Source organism: Lagenorhynchus albirostris, chromosome 2 (assembly GCF_949774975.1).
Source record: "Lagenorhynchus albirostris chromosome 2, mLagAlb1.1, whole genome shotgun sequence".
Lineage (NCBI taxonomy): Eukaryota > Metazoa > Chordata > Mammalia > Artiodactyla > Delphinidae > Lagenorhynchus > Lagenorhynchus albirostris.
The window spans coordinates 142,450,915-142,470,664 of NC_083096.1; the positions used below are offsets into that span (position 1 = coordinate 142,450,915).

General features: G+C 45.9%; 1 protein-coding gene across 1 annotated transcript; it reads right to left on the bottom strand.

Annotated features, from left to right (window-relative positions):
- Window positions 1-400: 400 nt before the first annotated feature.
- On the bottom strand, window positions 401-18,682 carry SHISAL2A (shisa like 2A). Its single transcript, XM_060141935.1, is given in 4 exon segments — window positions 401-549; window positions 552-641; window positions 10,996-11,135; window positions 18,588-18,682. Coding segments are annotated over 4 exon segments (393 nt in total). The 5' UTR covers window positions 18,602-18,682.
- Between the last annotated feature and the right edge of the window lie 1,068 nt (window positions 18,683-19,750).

Here is a 19,750-nt window from a genome sequence, read left to right on the forward strand (position 1 = left end):
TGCTGGAGGGGCACGAGTCACCTGCCCCTGGGTCCTGGTCATCTTCCCTGGGCTTCCTAAGTACATCTGCTCTGTGGCAGGAAGACCAGGTCCGAATTCTCTGATTCCCCAGGTTAGGCGAGGGGCTCCTCTGAGTCTCCACAGGCCCCAGGCTTCTCCCTGATCGCCTGCAGTTGTTACGACCATTTTACCGGGGACCCGTGTCTAAACTCCCTTCGGCCCACAGTGGGCCAGGCAGAGCACTATGGCTGGATCCACAGTAAGACCTGAGTGGGTTTGCTTGGAAAAGCCCTCATTTATGCCGCTAGGTTCCAAAGTCCCTTTGATTATCCCCAGCCCCACCTTTTTACCAAGAAGAGAGAATCCAGAAGAGGATGGTGTAGAAATATTTATTGGGTGTTTATGGAGCTGGGTCTAGATTGGGGACAGGGGCCTCCTCAGGGCTGCCCAGAATGTCACCGGCCATCACTGTAGCCATGAAGCAGTGCTGGAGGAGGCGTTTGGGGTCCACAGCCTGCTCTCCATTGCAGTCCGGCCATGGGTTCAGGAAGGGTGACTCTGCCCGAGAGGGCTCATTCCTGGCACCTCCACTGAATTGCCCATGTTCCCACCTTGGTGGTCAGGCAGTAGCTCATCAGGGTCTGGAAAACAGCAAGCCGAGGGCATGGGGCTTCCTCCTGCAGCCCTTCTCTCCATCAGGATCATACGCGCTGAACTCCCCTGAGTGCTTACCGTGGGCAGGATTGCGCTCAGAGTCTTAAATGCATCATTCATTTAACAAATATTCATTAACAATATACCACATCATGAACTAGGAGCTGTCAATGTTTCTCATGACCTTAACGTTTAATGGGGGAGACAGACAATAAACAATTGTTAGTATATATGAAGACTTCACCTTCACCATAAACCTGTGTGGTAGGTACTATTAAAAACTCATTTTATTTTACATTTGGTAGTGTATATATGCTAGCGGGAAGCAGCCACATAGCACAGGGAGATCAGCTCGGTGCTTTGTGACCGCCTGGAGGGGTGGGATAGGGAGGGTGGGAGGGAGGGAGACACAAGACGGAAGAGATATGGGAACATATGTATATGTATAACTGATTCACTTTGTTATAAAGCAGAAACTAACACACCATTGTAAAGCAATTATACTCCAATAAAGATGTAAACAAAACAAAACAAACAAACAAACACTCATTTTATAGGTGAAGATACAGGCTTACTACACAGCTAGCCTGCAGGGAAGTGCTGGAAATTTTAAAAGCATGTATTATTCTCTGCTTTAAGAATAGATTTCATGAGTCTCTTCACTGGCTGCTTAATCCTCTCCCCCTTTTATGACTGAGCTTGATAGGAAGCTCACTTGGCCTTATCATATCCCACTTCCCATTCATGACTTATTCTGCTGCAGCTTACTTGGTTTCTGCCCTCAACAGAAGGCACTGAATCCCATGGTTACTTATAAGTTATTGTCTCCCTTGGCTTATCGGGAGCATTTCACACAATTAAGCATTTCTGCCTTCTTGGATAAAAAGTATATCAAGTGTTCAAGCCAGAAATGTGAGTCAACTCTCACACCTCCTCCCCCTCCCCCTTTCCAAAGTCAAGCAATTCACCAGGTCCTGTTGATTCCACCAAATCACTATCTACCGTATCCACCCATTCTCTCCATCCTCAAGGCCACCACACTAGGTCAGGCTTTCATTTTCTTCTGCCCAGGAAAAACAGCCTTCGGCTGGGTCCCCTCCAGTCCACCCTCCAGGCTATAGCTGGAGAGATCTTTTTATTTATTTTATTTTTTTGGCTGTTTGGGGTCTTTGTTGCTGTGCGCGGGCTTTCTCTAGTTGTGGCGAGCGGGGACTACTCTTTGTTGCAGTGCGCGGGCTTCTCATTGCGGTGGCTTCTCTTGTTGCCGAGCACGGACTATAGGCATGCGGGCTTCAGTAGTTGTGGCGCACGGGCTTAGCTGCTCCACGGCATGTGAGATCTTCCCGGACCAGGGCTTGAACCCCGTGTCCCCTGCATTGGCAGGCAGATTCTTAACCACTGCATCACTAAGGAAGTCCAGAGAGATCTTTCTAAGGTGAAGTGAGTCCATGTACTGCTCTTTCTCAAAAGCATTCAATGTCTTCCCATTACCTGTGATCCTTGAGGTGCATTCAAGGTTCTTCATGTACTAGCCCCATCACCCCTTCTCTAGCTTTTTTACTACTACTCTTCCCTCAAGAACTCTATGCTTTATTATACCAAAATTTCATTTTTCCCTGAATGGATCCATTCCTTCACATCTATGGGTCTCCGCTTTTACTGTTTCTTCTGCCTGGAATGACATTTTATACCTTCTTTGTCTAGAAAACTCTTATGCTTTAAAACCCATTGATGGAAGAGACCGAGGATGAATGGTGCCTCTGAAACCAAGGGAAGAGTGAATTTCAAGAAGGAGGCTGTAGGGCTTACCTGGTGGCGTAGTGGTTAATAATCTGCCTGCCAATTCAGGGAACACGGGTTCGAGCCCTGGTCCGGGAAGATCCCACATGCTGTGGAGAAACTAAGCCCGTGAGCCACAACTACTGAGCCTGTGCTCTAGAGCCCGTGAGCCACAACTACTGAGCCCGCGTGCCACAACTACTGAAGCCCACACACCTAGAGCCTGTGCTCTGCAACAAGAGAAGCCACCTCAATGAGAAGCCCATGCACTACAACGAAGAGTAGTCCCCGCTCGCCGCAACTAGAGAAAAGCCCTCGCGCAGCAATGAAGACCCAACACAGCAAAAAATAAATACATAATTAAATTTAAAAAAAAAAAAAAAAGGAGGCTGTATGGGACATTGGACTTGGCTATACAACATCCATTCCACCTCTTCCCACCCAGTAATAGCAATTATGTTTGGGTAGGATTGGCCCCATCTCAGCTCCAGCAGGGGACCCTGATTGATCCCAGCCCATCAAGTAGTCCTGTTCCTTTGCTACAGGGATGAGAAGTCAGTGCATAGCATTTCCCTGGATTCAGTGATTGGTTTAGGGTTGGCACAGGACCTGAGGTAGTCCAATCAGGGTAGAGGTCAGGCCTTTTTTTCCCTCCTGGTTGAAGGAAGAGATAGCTCCCTCTTTCTCCTCCTGGCTAGATGGGAACAAAAAGCACACAGTCCCAGGGACTGCTGGCAGCCAACTTACTATCATGGGAAAAATCAGTCTGAGGAGAAAGCCAACACAAGATGGAGGGCAGAGCTGAGAGAATCTCAGAGGAAAAAGCCACAAGCATGAGGACATTGTGAACTTCTATTGAAACCATTCCTAAAACTCATCCTACTTTTGGACTTCTCATCTACAGAGCCAAAAAATTCCTTTTTTGTTTTGTTTTGTTTTGAACTTTCTATTTTTAATAATTTAAGGCTCACAAAAAGTTACAAAAATAGTAGAGAGTTCCATTGTACCCTTCACCTAGCTTTCCCCAATGATAACATCTTACATAACCATGGAGTAATTTCAAAACTAGGAGACTGCCATTGACATAGTACAATTGACTAAACTACAGATCCTATTCAATTTTACCCATTTTTATATGGACTTTTTTTTTGGTGTATAGTACTATGAAAGCTTATCACATGTGTAGATTTATATAATCACTACCACAATCAGGATTAAGGACTGTTCCATCACCACAAAGAAACCTTCTCATGCTATCCCTTTATAGTCATACCTTCCTCCTAAACCTAACTCTGGTAACCACTAACCTCTTCTCCACACTATCATTTTGTCATTTAAGAAGTGTTATATAGATGGAATTATGCAGTGTACAACTTTTGAGATTGGCTTTTTTCACTCTGTTTAATACCTTGCAATCTACTCAAGTTGTTATGTGTATTGACAGTTCATTCGTTATGCACATTTGTATATAGGTTTTTGTGCAGACACACATTTTCATTTCTCTAGGACCACTTAGGAGTGTGATTGCTGTTTTGTATGGTATAGTGGGCTGAATGGTGACCCCCAAAGATATCATGTCCCAATCTCTGGAATCTGTGAATGTTACCTTATATGGTTTTTGCAGATGTGATGAAATTAAGGCTTTTGAGATGAGGTTATCCTCAATTATCTGGATGGACCCTAAATGCCACCACAAGTGCCCTTATAAGAGAAAGGCAGGGATTTCCCTGGTGGTGCAGTGGATAAGACTCCACACTCCCAAAGCAGGGGGGTCAGGGTTTGATCCCTGGTCAGGGAACTAGATCCCACATGCATGCCACAACTAAGGAGCCCACGAGCCACAACTAAGGAGCCCGCGAGCTGCATCTGAGACCCAGCGCAACCAAATAAATAAATAAATATTTTTTAAAAAGAGAGAGAAAGGCAGAGGGAGATAGACACTCACAGACAGTGATGTAAAGACAGAGGTAGAGATTGGAGTGATACAGCTACAAGCAAAAGAATGCTGGCAGTCACCAGAAACTGGAAGAGGTAAGGAACAGATTCGCCCATGGAGCCTTTGATTTCAGCCCAGCACAACTGATTTTGAATTTCTGGCCCCCAGAACTGTGAGAGAATACATGTCTATTATGTTAAGCCACCAAGTTTGTGGTAATTTGTTACAGTGGCCATAGGAAACTAATACATGTAGTAAGTATGTTTAACTTTACGAAAACACCAAACTGTCTTCGGAAGTGGCTATACCATTCTAATTCCCACTAGAAGTATATAAGAGATCCAGTCGTTCCATGTCCTCACTTTGGATTGTCAGTGTTTTTACTTTAGGGTTCTGATAGATGAGAAGTGGTATCTCATTGTGGCTTTAATATGTGTTCTAGCTCCATTTATTTAAGTCTTCTTTGCTTTTCTTCATTAGCATTTCGTATTTTTTATCGTATAGCTCCTGTACATGTTTTGTTAGTTTTATACCAGAGCATTTCATTTTTTTCAGAGTGACTATACATGATATTGTATTTAAAATTTTGGTCTCCAGTTGTTTGTTGCTGGTATATATAAATACAATTGATGTTTGGGTCTGACCTTACATACTGTGACCATGCTGAATGCACTTATTAGGTCTGGGAGGTTGTTTTGTGCATCTCTCTGTGCCTGTTTTGCAGATTCTTTGGGATCCTTTGTTATTTAAGCTTGCATTTTAAGGCATTCCATTTGGTACAGGGATTTAGTTCAATCTTCTATTCAATGCAAGAATCTCTTTCACTGAATCCCACATTTAGCCTTTTCCTGGTTAACTTCCAGGCTTGGGGGTGCTCTTTTTTTTTTAAACCAAGAGTTACAATTGATGAACTAAATACGACTATGGTGATGAGGGCTCGCTTTACAAAAGTATTTCAGGTCTTATTCTAAGAAAGACCCAGCTTTATTGAATCAACATCTGCCTTCCTAAGGCTTCCCCCACTGATCCCAACTCTGTTCTCTGGCTTCTCTCAAAATGTCTCTTCCTCGTGCCCCAGGGTAGCCTTGCAGAGACTGGAGGTCCTAGGCCGTGAACCCTGAGACTCCTTTGCTTGAGGCCAAATGTCCCCAGCTCTTCAGCCGGTACTCACATAATCTGTTTCTCAGACCAAGCTGGTCACCTGCCTCTGATCACCTTCTGATTGGTCAAAGTTCCTCTGAAATTGTGGGTCTCTGAGCAGCTGGCAGTCAGGGCTCAGGGGGAATCCTTGGGCTTCTAGGAGCTATAAAACCTTGGCTCAGATCCTCATTCTGATATTAAATCATTGTGCTACTTTGGGCTAACTTCTTCTCCTCTCTGGATCTCAGTTACTATTCTATAAAATGGGGTAGAAAGTAGGGCTGGTCTTGTTTTTCTCTTTCTTTTCCCTGGAATTCCAAATTGTAAAGGATTCTGTCTGTATAATAGACTGCCTTTATTAGGTACTAGCTCCCCCCCTCCCATTTTCTATTAAAGAGTTCTGATTAGCAGGAAAGAGCCCGTGCTAATTACCCTCCTTGGACTAATATAATTCTAGCTCAAAACAAAGAAACTTGGTCCCAGTAAAACCTTTGAAATATTGGAAATTGCTCAAGAATCCTCATTGCTATATTTGGGGACCCTTGGGTGATATACTTGGAACCCAAAGTTGGGAACCTGTGGAGTGGATGCTAAAATGTTACCTCTGAGCTGTGACAGCTGATGCATTCTATTCAACTGCGAGTAAAGAAGGACCATCATTCTCTTGCGTCCAGACTCTATAATTTTGTTAATGTAATCTGAGCTTCCACTCACCCTTTTTTGGCAGATACATCACAATGCAGGTTCATACTGAACTTGTGTACCCAACATGTCTTTTTTATATGATTATCTTTCCCAGATCCCACGGATTCCCTCACATATGTATCCCAGGGCCTTCAGTTCCACAACCCTTCAATTCCCTTCCAGGGAAACCAGCAGAATAGGCAATGGTCCAACTCTTGAGCACTCATATATATTTCTGCCTCTTCCTCTGGCTAATATATAATGAAAGTTATTAAAGTCCCTCAGTGGTGCCGGAAGCCTGGGGGAGGGAGTTCTATCTTATAAAGGTGCTAGCCAAGAGGCACTTGGAGAGGAGGATGCCTAAAGGCAAATATAAAAAGTTCAATTTTCAAGCTACAATAAGATCCATGTTTGGCTAAGACACACCGGTACAACAATCTTATCTGATTCTCCTAACAACTCTCTGAGGGTGGGTGTTATTATTCCATGTTATAGATAAATAACTGAGGCCCAGACAGAGAAGGTTAGCACTGACACAGGTATTAAGTATTGGATCCAGGATACACTTTCTGTTCTGCTCGATTCCAAAGCTTGGGCTCTTTCCACAGAGCAAGCATACCCTTAGTATAGGTTAGGAACTCTGTTAGGTGCTGGGGATACAAAGGCGCTTAAGACATGGTTCCTATATTTGAGATATTAACAGACAGGTTGAGGAGACTAACATGTAAAAATCTAAGTGCCTAATAATAATAAAAATGAGGGTTACTCATTGTTAAAAGTCTACCATGTATCAGAGACTAAGTAGCTCCTATGTAAGCATCACCTCTAGGTTTATAGCTTTCTTGGTGGGTATTATTGTACACATTTTACAGAGTAAACTGAGGCCCAGAGAGAAGTGACTTGCCTAAGGCCACACAATGAGAGTGACAAAGTCAGGATTAGAGCCAGATTCTCTGATACCCCAGCCCAGTGTTGTGCTTTCCTACCTTTCTCCAGGGACCTTTTGGCCAGTCCCCCCATTACCTGGGGTCTTAGCCTGTAGTGACCAGCCAGGAAAGGAGTTCTCAGATTCTCTCCCTGCTTGGAGATGAGTCAAGACTGACCCATCACTGAGGCTTGTTTGGGTCATAGGTACTACCTCCCCAAGTGTGGTTAATTAAAAAGCAGGGCTTCCCTGGTGGCGCAGTGGTTGAGAGTCCGCCTGCCGATGCAGGGGACACGGGTTCGTGCCCCGGTCCGGGAGGATCCCACATGCCGTGGAGCGGCTGGGCCCGTGAGCCATGGCCGCTGAGCCTGCACGTCCAGAGCCTGTGCTCTGCAACGGCAGAGGCCACAACAGTGAGAGGCCCGCGTACCGCAAAAAAAAAAACAAAAACAAAAAGCAGTGGGCTCTGAGGAAGTGGAACCTGGAAGGTAAGAACGCCTGCTACAGGAAAAGATCTTTGGCCCAGGAAGCAAAGGCTTGGCCAATTGCCTGGGTGACCTTGGGCACATGAATGTCCTTTTCTGGGCCTCAGCAACCCATTGATACAGTGAGAACATCAGACTTGATTTCTAGGAGCCCTATGAATAAGTGAGAATGGCTGATTAATGATATCCCCACCAACAATTTTCAGAGGAGGATGAGAACTGAACTCTTGTCTTTCTTTTTTTCCCCCCACTTTTTGTCTCTTATTAAAGGTACCTAGGTTGGAATATCAATTCCACATTTACCTCACTCACCCCATCTGTAAAATAGGATTGATAATAACCACCTGGTAGAGTAGTTGAACGGGTTAAATGGGATAATATGTTTAAAGTCCTTGGCATAGTGCCTAGCACAAACGTAGAAGCTCGGTCAGCCTTCTGATCAAGCTAGTTCCTCACAAAGTACGAGAAAAAAAAAGTTTATGGTCTTTGTTGCATCCCAAGTTTGAGGGATGGGGTAGGGTGGGGGTAATGGGACAGTACAGACCATCTGGGCAGCAGAAGGAGCCTATTTTCAGAAGCTCTGTTCTATTTCCACTCTGCTCTTGCCAAGGAACTCCCCGTCCCGTCCTTGCCCCCCGACTCAGAGATCAGGACCCCAGGTACCATGTGCAATGAGTGTGGGCTTTAGCGTGGGGAGATCGGGGTTGACATCCCAGCAGTACATGCTCACCAGCTGTGTAGACTCGGCCATTCACTTCCCTTGGCTAAAGCCTTGATTTCCTCCCCTGTAAAATGGGGCTAATGATCTCTCTACATGTCCTACCAGAGAAGGAGATGGAAACAGATGAAAGTCTGTGTAAGGGGGCAAGCTCTGATTAGTGTAAGGTAGCGGCCTGTAAACATCTCAGATGCAGGAGGGACAAGAGGCTCCTGGGTTGATGCTGTGGGTTCAGAGGAAGGAGAGGACAGCACTTAATGAAGAAAAAAGGGAGGTGCTAAGAGCTGAGTTTGGGCAAAAGGCAGAGAGAGCCCAAAACTGTCATTTAGTGAACAGTCAGGAAATGCATTTTCCATCTGAAAAATAAGAAGCAAATAGCAAGAACACAAGCTGTGTCAAACCCTGGTGACTGAATAATTGAATAACCCAGCTGGTGGCTGAGCAGTGAAAAGCAGGAGGGTGGTTTTCATTCACAGGATCGACGGACAGGTGAACTGTGTTCCCTTGAGTTAGAAAGGCTACAGGGAATAGGGTGGGGAGAGATGAGGGGAGCAGGGCACAAGCAGAAGCACCCCACACACCTGACCTGGTGAGGTAGAAAGAGTAGGACTTTGGAGGCAGAAAAACACACATATTTGAATTCCAGCTCTGCAATTTACAAACTGTGACCCCTTGGGCTAGTTATCTGACCTCCCTGGAACCTGGTTTTCACATCTGTAACATGGGTGATAATAACACCTACCTCACTGGGGTAGTTTGGAAAATTAGACAAGATAGTGCATGTAAAGTTTCAAATGGTATCTGGCATAAAGTAGGGACTCCCCTTTCTCAGCACAGGGATAAGGAGAGGAAGGAAGGTGGAGGTGGAGTTGGCTCTGTCACTCACTCAGTAGGTGACTGAGGCCTCGGTTTCCTGATCTGTAAAATGGATAGTAATAAGTTCTGTACTCTGCCTGGTTATTGTGAAGAGCAAATGAGATGGTCTATTTAGAGCTAATTCATTCCTTTTAACTGCAGTATCATATTTTATTATTCCTCTACTGATGGACACTTAGTTTGTTTCCAGTGTGACAAGCTGTCATGGAATCCATCTTTACAAGTCCTCTCCTAGTGCAACTATATCTCTAAGGCAGATAATTAGAAAAGTGGAATTACTGAGTTATAGGGTATGCACATTTTTAGTTTAAATGGATAGTGCCAAATTGCTCTACAAAGTGGTTTTACCAATTTATTCTTATCAGTGGTATATGAGAGTGTCCATTCCCTCCATGTAACCTTCTCACTATTAATGTGATCCATTTTTGGAGTTTTGCCAATGTAATCATTTTAAAAAAAGGTATGTCATTCTTAAATTGCATTCTCCTGATTATTAGTAAGGTTGGGCATCTTTTCATGTGTGTTGGGCATTTGTATTTTTTAGTGGATTATGTTTTTCTCACTTGTTCAAAGATATACTTATATATTCTTGATATCAATCCTGTCTCTATTTTAGATACAGTTGATTCTCATTAGTCACTGTAGTTATGTTCTAAAAAGTCACCACAAACACTGAATTAGCGAATACTGAATTATTGCTCCTTGGGGAATTACAAAGTTAGGTTCCTGTGAGCCTCTGGTCACATTTTTGTCAGTCAATCAATATATAACTTTGTTTTGTGTGTGTTTCTGTTTAAAAACACCTTATTTAATATATATTGCTAATTCATTAACATTTAACTCATGGCCAACAGCACTATACCTCCTGTCTGAGCAAAGTGTACTGAACACATGTATTTTTTCCATAAGGCACATGACAGCCTTGTACTGAGGAATACTAGACAGAACTTCAGCATTACTTTAGGGGTCATTTTCAACAGCGAAACCGCCAACAAAAATCATAAAAATGTGGCACTAAATATACCACGAAAAGGACACTTGTTTACTGTATAAGAGCAGAAACAAGAAGGCAGAGCATGGCCTTCCTTGTTCAACCGCAGCTGAGAATGTGTGTGATAGGGCAACTCAAATTTTTTGTTGCTCTGTGTACATCCACATCTGCACATGACCTCAAAAACACTGAAAGTATTGATTTTTGAGGTTACAAATTAATTCTAGCAAGTAGGCAAATTCACAAGTATGGACTCTGCAAATAATTAGGATTGACCGTGTGTGTGTATTTATATCTTTGCAGTCCACCACTTGTTTTTTAACTTTATGTATGGTATCTTTTGTATTATTTGTATTTGATGTCTATTTGTATTTGATGTAGGCAAATTTGCCAATATTTCCCTCATTTTTAAAATTAAACATTTTATTCATGTTATTATATTCTTTAATTAGTCTGTTTCTGGAGTCTCTATTCTAGGGTTTCTCAACATCAGCACTATTGACATTCTGGGTCAGATAATTCCTTATTGTAGGGTGCTGTCCTATATATTGTAGGACGTTTAATAACATCTTCCTGTAACAAATAGGATGCTGACTATAATCAAATTATTTTGATTAACAATGAGCACATGGAAGAGTTTGGGATGGAAATGTCCATATCATGAACCTCCTGAGAAATGTGCTGCTGCTTCAGAATATTCCAGAAACACTTTTGAGGCAAATGTTCCGAACATAATTTCTAAATATCTCCCCTCTGCAAAGGTGCTAACCTGCTGAATACAAGGAAATCATGTGACCTCTTTCTTACCTGTAGTCTGTAAGCTTAATCCTGGGTCCAACTTTGTGTGGGGTTTTGAGCTGATGAACAGGTAACAAAGCACACAGGCAGTGACAATGAAGGCCGGGAGGACCACTGCTGCTATGGACAGGCCCACAAGAGCACCAATACTGGGGAGAGAAAACCATAAGGGAGCAGAGGGTCAGGAAAGGACTTGGGAAGCAGCATGTTATAAGAGAAGTATTGTAGGTGTTATAGGAGTCAGCTGACTTTAACTTTTGTTCGTCTCTCCTTGCCTTAAACAGGTTTTCTGGCCCTAAGCATGGGAAAGAGCATCAACTATGTGGCAAGTACTCACCACATACATAACTTGACATGGCTCAGTGTCACCATGTAGTTGGGACTCAGTATGTGTTCCCTTTCTTCTCCTCTCCTTTCCTCAACCTGCTCCCACCCCAGGAAGCTAGAGATGATCTTAAAGAGCCCTCCTCACACTGCTGTTTCTTAAAAATCAAGGGACTTTCCTGGTGGCACAGTGGTTAAGAATCTGCCTGCCAATGCAGGGGACACTGGTTCAAGCTCTGGTCCAGGAAGATCCCATATGCCACAGAGCAATTAAGCACGTGAGCCACAACTACTGAGCCCACGTGCCACAACTACTGAAGCCCGCGTGCCTAGAGCCCATGCTCCGCAACAAGAGAAGCCACCACAATGAGAAGCCTGCGTACTGCAATGAAGAGTAGCCCCTGCTCGCCGCAACTAGAGAAAGCCTGCACGCAGCCACAAAGACCCAACGCAGGCAAAAATAAATAAATTTATCAAAAATCAAGACACATAGCAGGCCTTAGTTCAATACCCGCTGTCCTTCCAGCTTCAAGGTAATTTCTGACCCAGTCTCTAGTGGGTCATCACACCAGTGTGGACTCCACGTCTAGAACACCTCCCTGCTGCTGGTCCCTCACCCCACAACTTCACTGCCTCTGCCCCAAGTCAGGCCTTGGTCACCTGGTCTCCATACAACTACCTTCTGGCTCATTTTGGGGTCCACTGTCTTTCCTGTTTCACATGATCTCTCCCATCATCCCCCCACATCAGAATTTCACCTGTCCTTGAAGGCCCATCTCAAATGTCTCCTCCTCAGCGCTTTCCTTGGTCCTCTTTCTCTCTCCTTTCTTCTTCCAGGCCAGGCCCACCCAGCCAGAACACCTACTCTGGGCCTTTAGCACTTCCTACTTGGTCAGACAGCCCAATGTGGTAGGGAAAGAACAGAGCTTTGGAACTCTTACAGACCCACCTAGTTTAGGACCCAGGTCTGTACCTAACTCGATGTGAGATCTTGATGAAATTACTTAGCCTTTTGAGCCTCAGCTTCTTTGTCGGAAAAGTGAGAATGATCAAAACACAGCACCTCACAGGTGGTAGTGAGGATGAATGATATATGTAATATACTTGGTGCATAGAAGTTCAACATATTCCTCATGTGTTCTTTGTAGGGAGACTGAGACCATGTTTAACTGGCTTTGTTCTCTCCTTGTACAAGCTCCAGCACATAGCAGGCACTTAGTAACTATTATTGAGTACCTACTTTGCACCAAACACTGTGGGATGTTCTCCAAATAGTAGGGGATAGGTAGCACCAGGATTGTTTTTGTGCCCTTTCTGCCTGTGATTCCTGCAGCTTTTCTGCCCCACCCCCAGCCCTGACCCCAGCCTCAGATTCCTGCCTTTGCCATTTCTGTTGGATTTCACTCCCAGCTAGCTGATGGCTAACTTCCACTAAACAGAAACACCTTAGAGCTTTGGAGAGTGTGTTTTCCCAAGGCTAAATAAATTATTGGATATCCCTGCAGTGGAATAGTATAGAACCATTAAAAACATGTTTTCAAATAATATTTAAGATCAAGGATAAATTCTTTTTTTTTAACATCTTTATTGGGGTATAATTGCTTTACAATGTGTGTTAGTTTCTGCTTTATAACAAAGTGAATCAGTTATACATATACATATGTTCCTATATCTCTTTCCTCTTGCGTCTCCCTCCCTCCCACCCTCCCTATCCCACCCCTCCAGGTGGTCACAAAGCACCGAGCTGATATCCCTGTGCTATGCGGCTGCTTCCCACTAGCTATCTACCTTACGTTTGGTAGTGTATATATGTCCATGCCTCTCTTTCGCTTTGTCACAGCTCACCCTTCCCCCTCCCCATATCCTCAAGTCTGTTCTCCAGTAGGTCTGTGTCTTTATTCCTGTCTTACCCCTAGGTTCTTCATGACTTTTTTTTTCTTAAATTCCATATATATGTGTTAGCATACAGTATTTGTCTTTCTCTTTCTGACTTACTTCACTCTGTATGACAGACTCTAGGTGTATCCACCTCAGTACAAATAGATCAATTTCGTAAGGATAAATTCTGATGAGATAATGTTAAGTGAGAAAAGCAGGACCCACTACTAATTATATAGTGTAGTCCTAACTTAAATAAATAAACATAAACATAACATGTACATGCATAACATAACATAGGTAAGGTTGGATGTAAATACACTAAAATGCTAACGGGCTGTCTCTGGGAGTAGCACAGGCTGTGGATGTCCTGTCTGTGTCCCATTGGGTCTTACAGTTGTGGAATATTCTGGCCAGGGTTTCAAAAGCCCGCAAACGTATCTCTTTGTCTGAGGGCTTTCTTGGGCCCAGAACAGTCTCTGTCTGCACGTCGAACAGGTCAAAAGTACAGGAAAATTAATGCCTCCCTTCTCCCACCAGCACACAGTCAATGACTGAAAGAAATTGGTATGTAACTATCCAGCTTCCTGGCCCTCAGATGGGATGACTCTGAGAGTATGTTCTACACTGGCTGGCAGAGTTCAGCAGTTTAAGCTCTGGTGGCCCTTGGTGGTGACTTGCGTGGTAACACCATCATTAGCTCCTTCCCTTTCCCATCTCACTTCCCCACCCTGTACCAGTATTTTCTAGGATTGCTGGTCATATAAACTACTTGCCCTCAAATCCTTGTTTCCAAGTCTTCTGGGGAGCCCAAGCTAAGACACTGGATTTCTCATGGTTGCTTTCCTTTTTTGTTTCTCCTGTCCGTTCCACATTTTCCACATTGAGCATATAGTACTTTTTAGTTCTTTAGGACTAGTTTACTACTTTTTAGTTTACTATTTAACTAAGTATTATCTCCTTTCTTGAGATACACTCACTGTTTATAAGGCTGTTATCTGGAAGACTCGTGCTCAGGTTGGGACCACACCCTTTACAAGGGACATCCATGGGCACCTAGCTGGAAAAAGCCCTGTAAAAGTAGGATCCTTTGAGGAGTGGGTGAGAAAGCTGGGGGAATATATTCCAGATCAGCGGTCAGTCTGGTAGTGGGCACTGCTCTGATGGTCTGTCTGGGAATGGACGAACAAGCTCCCAAGGACAGAGCTGGGAACAACAAGGGAGGGTCCAAGGGGGAAAATCTGTACTCAGTATAAGATGAACTCAAATGATCAGAGTTTTCCCATGGTGAATGTACTGCCTCAAGAGGTGGTAAGTTTCCTATTGTCGGACAGGTTTGCACAAGACCTGGATGAATCCACCTTTCAATGAAGTTAGAGATTCCTGCCTATGGTGGGAAATGGGATTGAAGAGCTGCTAGCCTTCTAGGATTTCACAGATCTATGACTCTGAAAGATAGGTAATCCACTGTGACTTCTAGGAAAGAACTGGAGGGATGGTCTAACATTTGTTGGGTTTTTTTTTTTTGCAATATGCGGGCCTCTCACTGTTGTGGCCTCTCCCATTGCGGAGCACAGGCTCCGGACGCGCAGGCCCAGCGGCCATGGCTCACAGGCCCAGCGGCTCTCCGGACGCGCAGGCCCAGCGGCCATGGCTCACAGGCCCAGCGGCTCTGCGGCATGCGGGATCCTCCCAGACCGGGGCACGAACCCCTGTCCACTGCATCGGCAGGCGGACTCTCAACCACTGTGCCACCAGGGAAGCCCCTTTGTTAGGGTTTTTGAGTCAGACAGTTCTAAGTGTGAATCCTGGTTCTCTCACATATAAGTTGAAAAATCCTTCACCTTTTGAGCTTCATTTTCTTCATTCATAAAAGTTACTATATCACCAAGTGTCCATAGAGATTAAATGAGATAGTGTATATACAGTGCCTGATCGCCAGTTCTGCCCTCCAGCAAGGCTGCTGCCTTTGGCTCACATCCTGATAAAAAACAGGATGGGGCTTCCCTGATGGCGCAGTGGTTGAGAGTCCACCTGTCGATGCAGGGTACACGGGTTCATGCCCCGGTCCAGGAAGATCCCACATGCCGCGGAGCGGCTGGGCCCGTGAGCCATGGCCGCTGAGCCTGCACTCCGCAACGGAAGAGGCCACAACAGTGAGAGGCCCACGTACTGCAAAAAAAAAAAAACAAAAAAAAAACAGAACTACTGATAAAGGATGTTTGGAAAGTCAGCCAGACATGTGATAGCACCAGCTGCTTTTCCACAGGGAGTCTTCATTTCCTGAGACATGCTTTTTTTTAAAATAATTTATTTTATTTATTTATTTTTGGCTGCGTTGGGTCTTCATTGTTGCACGTGGGCTTTCTCTGGTTGCAGTGAGCGAGGGCTACTCTTCGATGCGGTGCGTGGGCTTCTCATTGCCGTGGCTTCTCTCATTGCGGAACACGGGCTCTAGGCGCGCGGGCTTCAGTAGTTGTGGCTCACGGGCTCTAGAGCACAGGCTCAGTAGTTGTGGTGCATGTGCTTAGCTGCTCCGCGGCATGTGGGATCTTCCTGGACCAGGGCTTGAACCCATGTCCCCTGCATTGGCAGGCGGATTCTTAACCACTGTGCCACTAGGAAATCCTGAGACATGCTTTTAAAGACAGCAATTCTTCTTGAGCACTACCCAAGGAAACAGTGTTTACCTGCTGATTTTCATGTTTTTAAGGGCCAGCTTTCATGAAAAGGGCCAAATGGAGTCCAGAACAAAACATGTTCTCCACCCTGCAATGGCGGGGCTCTGACATCCCATGCCGGAAGGGTTGTTTCAGGGTTTGGAGTATACTGATCACCTAATGTCCTGAGGACCCCAGTTTCCCTCCTCCACTTTACAATTGTCTGTGATGTTTATGAACCATATTATAGCCATGCCTAGGAAGAGTCAGCCCTGCAGGCCAGAACCTTTCAGCTGCCCTTGGGGTCAGAGAATGGAAGCACACAACATGCAATGTGACCTCAGAGATCACCCCATCCAACCCTCTAGCTCACTGTCTGAGCCACTAAAGCACTCTATGTCTCAAGAGGGTCCAAGGCAAGGAGAGGGACCCCAAGGGGTGTATAGGGAAGGGGGTGGTAGTAGTGGGATGGGATCCTGGCTGGGTGCTGAGGAGTTTACTCATCTCTGTGTCTCCAAGTGCTACAACAGTGTCCAGAAGACAGCAGAAGGTCAGTGAGTATCTTTTCAAGTGATCTGAGTAGAGCAGGTTATGAGAGCCAGGCTAGATTTAGACATTTGTGCAGCAGCTCAAGCCTGGGCTTGGGACCAGATAGGCCTGAGTTTTCATCCCAGTTCTGCCACTTCCTCTCACTGGGGTACTCTAAGATAGTAACTTAACCTCTTTCAAGTTTCCTCATCTGTAAGATGGAGAGAAGATGTGCCAGGGTTGTGAATGTGTGAATGCGTCTAGCCCTTGGTGGTGTTAGGTAATGTTCTTTAAATCTCAGTGTACCACGACATTGTTCGAAGATCTTGGACAATTCACTTTCATATTCTGAGCTTCACTTTCCCCACCTATGAACCAGGGAAAGGGAACTCCCTTTTACTGAGCACCTACTATATGCACTAGTCACTTTCACATGCATTATTGCACTTAATCCTCACAATAATTCCATGAGACAGGTATTACTATTGCCATTTTAAAGATGACAAAAGAGACTCGGAGATAATTTGCCCAAATTCACATAGCTAATAAGGGACAGAGCCAAAGTTTGGACCAGGTTCTAACCAGCCCCAACGCTCCACACTGCTTCCATACCTCAAAGGGAGGTCAGCGCTGTCATATTTCAATACTCAGCTCAGTACTGAGTACACAGTGGGTCTTCAACAAATACTCCATTGTTATATTTTAGATGCACGTCATATCTCTTTAAATGGACTGTGAACTCCTCAGAGAGGGAATCATTGATTTCTGTGTCTCTAATGCCAAGCCTAGCACCTGGCACAAAGCAAAGGCTATAATGAATGAATGCAAATATGGACGAACAGAGAATATATGAATATAATTCCCCAGGTGACAGCAGTCAAATGTGCAGGATCTGAAAACCTGGCCATCTGAAAATCCTTTGGAATTACAGACTGAGCAGTCTAGAAAACTAATATCTGTAATTGTTAGTGGCATATGCCACGCTGATTTTACCTCTTGATCTCATTTGGTCCTTGCCCTAGTCAGAAATCATCCTCCCCATCTGATAGATGAAAAGAGAGAGGCTCAGAGAGGTTTCAGAGGCAGACTGTCCTTTCCTACACAGCAGGCATACAGCCTCTGGTCACATACTTCCAGAGACAGGAAGATCACTGTCTACTGAGGCAGCCCACTCCATTTTCGCTGATGCCTGTTTCCCAGAGCAGGCTCAGGGTCAGGTCCTATTCTCTGGGTGAGGCCTTTGGAGACCCACAGAGATTGAGACCTGTTACCCTCTCAGTCCCACACTTGGGTTCCAGGAATGTCAGCACTGGCCTAACCACCTGCTTCTCTGAACTAGTGGGGAAACTGACGTCCTGTGGTGGGGATTCACCCAAATTACACCAATCTGGCTTCTGCTGTGGCATCATGTCATTGTCTCATTATGGAGTTGGAGGCAACTCTGAGTCTTTGGTCTTCTGCCTTAGCTCAGAACTCACCACAGGGTCTGGCATTGCTAAGGCCTCAGGAAGGGGTGGCTGAAAGCATGACTAAATATGAGGGGGAACAGAAGAATTGAGGTTGGGCTGAGGCTCGGGCTGAGTTGGGGTGTAGCATCAGGTGAGGTATTAAGGCTTGAGAGTGAGGTTTGAATGTAGGTCTAGATAATGTTTGGAGTTGGGGTGAGGAGGAGAGCTGAGGTGGGCTTGCAGGGAGGACTGAGGCGGAGGTTAGGGCTGCTGATAGAGCAAGTACTGGGGAGTGGGTTAGGTCAGGGATGAGGCTGATGATGGCATTAGGGAGGGGACCCTGGTTGGTACTTGGATAAGGGAGGAGTCTGGGTATCCTGTGAAGGCTGCAAGATGGGAGTTTGCTGTTAGGCTGGGGCTTGTTATGTAGTTTGAGGTTGGGTTGAGGGTGGTGGATGATGATGTTTGGAGTGGGGATGAAGTGAAGGTTTTTCAGGGTAGAGTTGGTGTGAGGTTCAAGGATGGATCTGAATAATGGTTGGGTCAAAATGGGGGAATGGAGCGGAGAAGCGGCCGCAGGGGGAGCTGGGTTGGTGACAGGGCGAGAGCCTGAGAGGGTAACGACTGGGTGGGTGTCGGTGCTGACGTTGTGGTGGGCACCTGGATGAGGACTGAGACTTTAGCAGGCGGCTGGGCCGAGGATGGAGCACGGGGGCTAAGACTGGAGTGGGGTTCTAGGTGGGGTTAGGGCCAGGGCCGGTACCTGAGCCACCACATGTAGCTGTGCTCGTAGGGGAAGAAGCTGTGCGGGTCGTCGCAGCAGTACTTGTGGTCGCGGAAGCCGCAGCAGAAGACGGCCGCCGAGAGACGAACGGACGGGGACAGAACTGAGCCCGAGAAAGATACAAGGAGAGAGGCAGAGATAAGCAGAGAGACAGAGATTGACGCAGAGACAAGGAGGACACAGCGAGGGGCGCGGAGACGCAGCGGTTAGAGACCTAGAGTCCCCGAGGACGGAGGGAGGCGACCAGGTACCCGACAGGGCTCGGCAGGAGGGGAGATGGAGGAGGGAGAGAGAGGGAGGAGGAGGGCGTGGAGAGCGGCGGGAAGGCGGGCGGGAGCCGGGAGGAGGGAGCCGCCCGCGTCTCTGCCAGCGTCCCCCACCGGCCCCACTACGTTCCCAGTTTATACACTAGGGCGCTGGGTGCTCAGAGAGACAGCGCATGTCCCGGGTGGCAGAGCGGGAATCGAAGCCACCGGCTTGAATTCCACATCTGCGCTGAGCACCCGCCCTTGTGCTAGGCGCTGTGCGGGGCAGTCCCAGGCTAGTGCAGGACACAGACAGGGGACCTGCCATGGACCACACAGTAGAGTCAGTATAGGGATGATCAATGCACGACCTCACTTAACCTTCACAACAACCCAGAGGACCAGGGATTTTCATACTCATTTTATAAATGAGAGCTTAGGGTCAAATTAAAGTCATTTTCCAGGGCTCTTAAAGCCCATGGGATTTTAACGTGGGTCTGTCTTGTTCCCAAGCCCTTGCTCTTTCTGGGGTTCTCGCAGAGCCTCTTTTCCAGTGACTTTTATATGTTGTCATCATCTGGCTTCCTTGCCGGCCACTTCCTTTCCCTGAGCAGCTAACTCATGCACTGACATGTTCACGCTCCCCTGTTCATACTCTCTGCCACACTGGCCTAGGACAAAGGGGGCTAGTGGATGTCCAGATGGTAACTCCACCCAGCAGGAAGCAAAGCCAACACACCTCTCGGTTCTCAAACATCATTTCCATATCACAAGGTCGGCGTTCTCACTAGGATCAGAGAACCACAGTCTGAAGGAACTGTATGAAGCCTTTGGAGACTGCCTGTCTGTCCTCTCAGGGTACACTGGGGAAACCCAGGCTCTGAGAGGTGCACAGTA